At 25.4% G+C, this 6,772-nt stretch overlaps 1 protein-coding gene across 1 annotated transcript in view; it reads right to left on the bottom strand.

Moving 5' to 3' along the window:
* Positions 1 to 1,358: 1,358 nt before the first annotated feature.
* The window catches only part of LOC119676452 (vacuolar protein sorting-associated protein 13B-like), a gene marked incomplete at its 5' end in the record, with an annotated part of 20,336 nt that continues 14,922 nt past the window's right edge, over positions 1,359 to 6,772 (bottom strand). Inside the window, 1 exon segment of the mRNA XM_038087692.1 lies at positions 1,359 to 1,367. Coding sequence (XP_037943620.1) covers positions 1,359 to 1,367 — 9 coding nt within the window.

Below are 6,772 nucleotides of genomic sequence, written 5' to 3'. Positions count from 1 at the left end.
AGCGACTGCTTGATGTTTAAACCTAAAACTTCTAGCATATTTATGTACACAAAGGGTAGACCATCAAATATATAAATTATTTGATTAAATGCTTCTTCATGTATATATACAACTCATTTCTGACAATGCTTCCTGACAACTCATTTCAAGTAAAACTTTGAGGAATTTTTTCTTTTTTTTTGCTTAAAAAATAAATAAGTGCTTACATCGAAATGAAATAGGGATTTATTTTTTCATCCAGTACATGTTCATGGGCAACAACATACAGAGGAATGGAAAACATGAAATTACTGCCACATGCCGCAATGAATTGTTGATTTAATAAAACAATTTTGGGGTTCATTTGCGGTACAACTTGTCCAAATTTGTTGCATAAAATCAGAAGAAGACAGTGTTGATAAAGTTATTACAAGCAAAGGATTCACAGCTGGTCTTTATAATAAATGAGATACTTATGTTAATGTAACTTTGCTGAGCTGTTGATTAGGACATCTGCAGATTGGTCAAAAAAAGGATGTGAAGTAAGAATTATCAAATTGAGTATAAAAAACTTACAAACAAAATTTAAAATGAACTGATAAGTAAAGGGTAAGTAAGTATTTTGACATTTTCGACAATTACCCAATTAAAAGAAACAAAAATAAAATGTTTTTATTAACTACTTCCAAAACTTAATCATATATAATATAATTACTGAAAGCAAAAATAATAAAATGACACAAAAATAAACTCATAACGGTTTTAGCAATAACAAAAAGGACGCTATAATTTAGATCCTTTCCGGGGTTTAATCCATGAAAGAATTTTCTTATAAATTTTATTATTTGAATACATCAATTAATTTTAATTCTTTGTTTGTATATTAAATTTATATATTATATTTTATTTTTAAATAATTACAAAAATTTAATATGCTCTACCTTCTTTTATTGATTTTTAATAGTTATTTTATATTGTATTTTGTGCTGTTATATTATTTGTTATAGTAATCCAGTCCGATTATATGCTGCACGATATTGGGCAACAACCAATACAGCTCAGAAGGCGTTGCGAGTATTTACTAGAAACATTTTTTCGAAGATCTGTGGTTCTATAAGTGTTGGTAATAAGTATAAAACGATAAGAAAGTTTGCGCTCTATGAGTTAAATCTGAACACTGATGTAGTAAAGCGTATTAAAATTTGACTTAGTATTGAAAATTCTATTTCATTTGATTTAGTGCCCGCTGTTGAATAACATAATAAAGGAAATCTAAGTTTTCGGGACAAGAATACAGTGACAAATGACTTGAATTAATTCGATACTAATAACTAGCGACAGTAAGCGCTGATGCAGCTGGTTAATGAAGGTTACTGGACTTAGCATCCCTGTGTAAAAAATAAGTTAATATGTAAGTAAATAATATTTTTTAAGTAACTTCCATCTTATATATATATATATATATATATACCGTGATTTTCAGGTGGACTTATTTATACCTAACCTTAAATTAACATTAAATATTATTTAAAGAGTCATTGAATTATAAAAGTCATGCAAAGGAACATTTTTCTATAAAAATCAAATCGATTAGTCCTTTATGTAGGTTTAATAGTAAAAAACTATATACAGTTTTTGAAGTTATTTTTATTTTAATTGATTTAATTGGTATCTAAATACTCTAAAAATAGTTAAATTTGGTTATCGATATAACGTACTTATTCATACTTAAAAGCGGAAACCATTTTGTAACCATGTCAGAAGGATAAAATAATGTCGCATATGAATGAAGTAATTACTCTCTAAACATGAAAGTTTTTGCTGTTACTTGATGTTACTTAAAAACTTTTTCTTTATTCTAAGTACTGTACAAATATTCTTCAAACAAGCATGAAATATAAACTATTTATGTTTACATATAATGGAGAAAGTTTAAACATGTTTTGTACTATGCCTGAAGGTGGAACACGTAAATGAAATAATTTAGCTTTTAAGAAGCAATTTTACGTGAAGAGCTTTTGAATGATGCTGTGTTGCATGAAACATCTATGACAGAAGATGGAAGAATGCAAGATTTTCTTAACAATAAATTCAATTTTAAATCCGTTTTAATAGTTTAAATTATATGTGTACAATAACAACATTATAACAGAAGAAAATTATAAATTAATTGATCTAACTAAAAATTTTTAGTAAAATTGAAAATGGAGTTTTAAAAATTATTTTTTCAAGTTATAAATAGAGTAATAATTGTCAACAATTAAGAAGTCTTTAAGAACTAAATGTAAATGTAACAGGAATTATCTCATTAGACACCTAAGAAAATAAATGCACACAATAATATCATGGTATTACATAAAATAGATGTACTTTTAAATGAAAAACTGAGATATATGTAAATATCGATCTAGTATATTACTCATATAACTAGTTTTGTTAAATATAATTTTGATTTTTGCTATGTTTCACAAATTTATTAATTATATTTAACAAAACACAAGTTATGAATTTCAAGTATATGTATAAAATGCTACCATTATAGACTGACAAAACTTAGACTCTTTAGTCCTCTACGATTACCAGCTTCGAATGAAACTCAAACTGTACGAACTTTTATATCAATGTATCATTACAAAGCAAATATTGAGCAACATTCAAATTATTATTATTTATATAACTTTAACGTTGCCACCTAAAGAATACTATATAACATAAATTGAACCATCTCAGTAAGTAATTTAACCCTGCACCGTTAGCCTGCTGGTGAGCTTCCGAATTATAGTCTCCCAAAAACAAAGCTAATTCGTGGGCTTTAACTGAATTCTCTTCTTAATTAAGCATTTGTATTAGGTTGTGTTTTATAAGTATTTCACTTGAGGATAATCCCGATGAAAAACAAGTAATTCTAAACTCATAAATTACTATCCAAATATATCCTGCTACTGTTTGGCATAATTATTTTAAATACGCTTGAAAAACTAATCATGCTAAAATATTAAATAAAGTGGTCAAAAATTCTTGTAAATAGAATATTTTTCATTCCATGAAAAAGTTTAACAAATTAAAAAATTAAAATTTCTGTCACGCGCTATTTTTTCACATGCCTAACTTTACTTTGGCACTTTGTTACTTGACAGTCCATGAAATGTATTCCAATGAGGGCTTTTTCCGGAAGTATACAAATGTATTTTTAAAATATTCTCACATACATTTCTTTACCATTTGTATTGTCTTTACAAAAAAAACGAAATTGATGTAATATTTCATACACTATATGCTTTAAAAAATAATTTGCAGAAAAAGTTTTTAAATCTTTTGGATTATTTTGGCAAAATAATAAATTAATACAACAAAAACATTAATTAAAAAACCTGGAACTTGAATATTGAAAGTTTGTGCAGCCTTGGCTACTTGTTGAAAAACACCGCTTCTAATTTGACAGGCACGAGTTCTAAGCCCAACACTTGCAGTCCAAACAAATTATATACGAACTACAAAGTAATTAAGAAATTCGAATATTTCCTTAAATCACTGATGATGAGTACTTGGCAATACTCAAAACAGCGTTATATGGTCTGCCAAATTTCAATAAATTAAATAAATTTTTGTCCTTGTCTTCTCTTTGCTATTCTAATCCGTCTTACTTTTAAATAGCTTCTTTTCGTCATAAATACGCGTTACTTAAAAAAAACTTAACATTAAAAAATATTAATTTTTGCTTGAATTAAATTTAAAACTAAAATTATTAATCCAAATAAATGCTCATACAGGATTTATTATCTTAAAGATCTTTTTCTAGCAAATTAAGTTTAGTGCTCAAAACTTTTACTGTTAAATTACAAATTTTAAAATAAATAAATAAACAATATACATTTATTCTCAGTTCAACTTCATATCGATTTCAAAGTAATGATGTTTTAAACTTTCTGTCTTCTACGGGTATATTAACTGTTGAATAAGATTGATGACCATATTGACAAAGTCACTTAATATTGAGCTCTTCCCTACAATATTGTTCTATTTATTATGTTAAGTGACTTTTAATTCATTTCGTACTCTAACAACATTTAATTTACTCATAAAAATAATAAATGACAGGATAAGCACGCATCCGGCTTAAATTATAATTAATTGCTTTGGTATACAGTAAAAACCGCTGAAAATTTATCATGAATTTATTCACAAGCTTAATTACTTGAGACTTATTATGTGTACCATAATTTCAAATTTAATATACTTTTTCACTTCACAATATTTAATTTCTGTATTAATAAATTGAAGTACAGAAAAAAAATAAAAATTGTGAATTCACGAAGACTTAAAATAAAATTGTGAATATTTTTTATATTAATTTCTATCATTTGTTATTGTACAAATAATATTTGTGAAACATTTTTTGTTATATATTTTTAAGATTTATTCTTAAAAATAATTTTTCAAGTGATTCAACAATATGAAAAAATATAAAGAAAAATATATTTTTAAATAGTTCAAAGAATTATAAAATATTTAAAAAAATATATTAAAAAGTATTAAACAAACGTTGAATTTAGATTTTAACAAAAAGTGACCTATAGCCGGATAAAAAAATATATAAAAACCATTATTAAAAAAATAGGTCGATAAATAAATTCAAAATTTAATAAAAAAATATTTAATAAATATAAAAAAATAGAAATTAAGGTTTTATATATCTTATTAAAGTTAAATATACATTACTTTTTCTTCCAGCAACTATAAAATCTAAAAGATAATCACAGAATGTCATAACTTGGCTTGTTACATCACAAATATTAAACAGCATTATAAGTTTATATAAATATTAAATTAAATAAGGCAATAAGCGCCTTTTATACGTATATGGTGCTTCGTTTTGAAGTCTTTATTCGAAATGTAGTTCTATAATCCGAAAAAAACATAAAAAACTTGAATACTTTTGTATATCCTAAACTTATACTATGGATACTTTTGTATCACATATATTAGATCAGGGTAAAGCAATTGAACTTTCTACAACTTTATATTAAATTACTATAAATTCTAAATTTTTATTTATCTATTTCACTTATTATACATACAGAAAGCTGATCTACAGCCAGATAATCTAAAGCTGATCTACGGCTAGGTTTTTTAATTTGTTTCACTTTTTATATATACAGAAAACTGATCTACAGATCTATAATCAAAAGACCAACAATACTCTATGAGTGTGTCGCGTAAAGCAAAGCTGCCAATTCAACTATGCAGAAGAAGTTGCTTAAAGTCTGACTCTTCAAAGATCTTGCAAAGTTACTTGGTACATCCGCACAAATAATATACTAACCGATCTTTAAATAGACCCGATCAAAAAATACATAAGAAACCTCAGAATAATCTCTAGCCACATGGTGCGGTACGCTGAATTTAGATCACTCATCGAATAATCACGAAGATTTTGAGAAATACACAAATTAGTCAGTGAGAAGGGTGGAACTCTGCAGGAACCTCCCAAGTATCAAAGAGATGCCTGTGCCCAGATGCACTAACTTGGAAAAGATTCAACATGAACATACAAACACAAGTCGTATTGAAAGTAGTTATTATTCCCTCTGAAAAAATATATTTTGTTTTCTACAATATAAAATAATCCATTAAATTTACATCACTATGAAAGTGTACAGCTTATATATGAACGTAATATAAAGTATAATAACAATGTGATTTTTTTCATATATACTTTAAGACATATTTTGTAACTCAAATAAAGTTATCAGTTGCATTACATTTAAAGCTTTATAGAATTTTTTAATTTTAAACATTTAATATTCCAGAAATAGATTCAATTTTAAATCTCTTAAGACCATTTCACCTTATGTCGTACATTACACAGCAGATCTTCTATTCTTGTACTGCTGTGTTCTACTCTCTATAGTTAATTTAATTTTAATTTTAATATATCCCATTTTCTTCAGTGTTTTATAAAATTAAAATTAAAATTTAATTCAATAACCGCTTTTTGTCTGACAGCAAAAAGAAAAAGTTATTACTCATCCTCTGCATTTAATAATTTCGTTGCAATGCATTGTGAAACATCCTTTTTATGTCTAAATATTCATTCTTTATTCTGCATGATATGACAATAATTTTCACTTCCTTTTTTGCTGTCTTAAATTTATTTTTTAAATTCATTATAACTTTATAAGTTTGATATTTTCATTTAATTTCTGCTTTCAGTAAATATAATATACTATTTTCAAGAAAATATATGTAAATATTTTAATGAAGTATTAAACACTTCTGTTTTCAGAAAGTCATTCTCTTAAGTCAAAGTGAATTATCCTGAATTTTAATTCAACATGAAATTATATAGTACTATTCTAATTAATTCCAAGGAAATTTAATTTTAATATAAATTTCTTATGAATTCATTTCAAATTCTGGGGACTGAATTTAACAGATAGTTTTGAACTTGATTGAAATTAATAATAACCAAAACTTATATTTAGATTTGCAAAATAGCATTAGAGTAATTAAATGTCTTTTAATTAACTTGCTATTTTTAGATAATGTTATGAAAATATAAATCTTTGTTGATTGAATTACAAAAGCGATATAAATAACTATATAGAAACCATACTAAATTTTACTAAAAGTTGAAAAAATACATTCCCTTGAATGAAAAATGGAAAAAAAATGCATCTAAATATTTAGTGAAATATGCGATGTCAAAAAAAAAAGAAACTATCTCAATAAAACATTTCTTTGGCTATTATATAGCATAATAGCACACATATACATAAGAGTGCATATAAAG

Source organism: Teleopsis dalmanni, chromosome 2 (assembly GCF_002237135.1).
Source record: "Teleopsis dalmanni isolate 2A chromosome 2, ASM223713v2, whole genome shotgun sequence".
In the NCBI taxonomy this organism is placed as follows: domain Eukaryota; kingdom Metazoa; phylum Arthropoda; class Insecta; order Diptera; family Diopsidae; genus Teleopsis; species Teleopsis dalmanni.
This window is presented reverse-complemented; position numbering and strand designations above follow the sequence as displayed.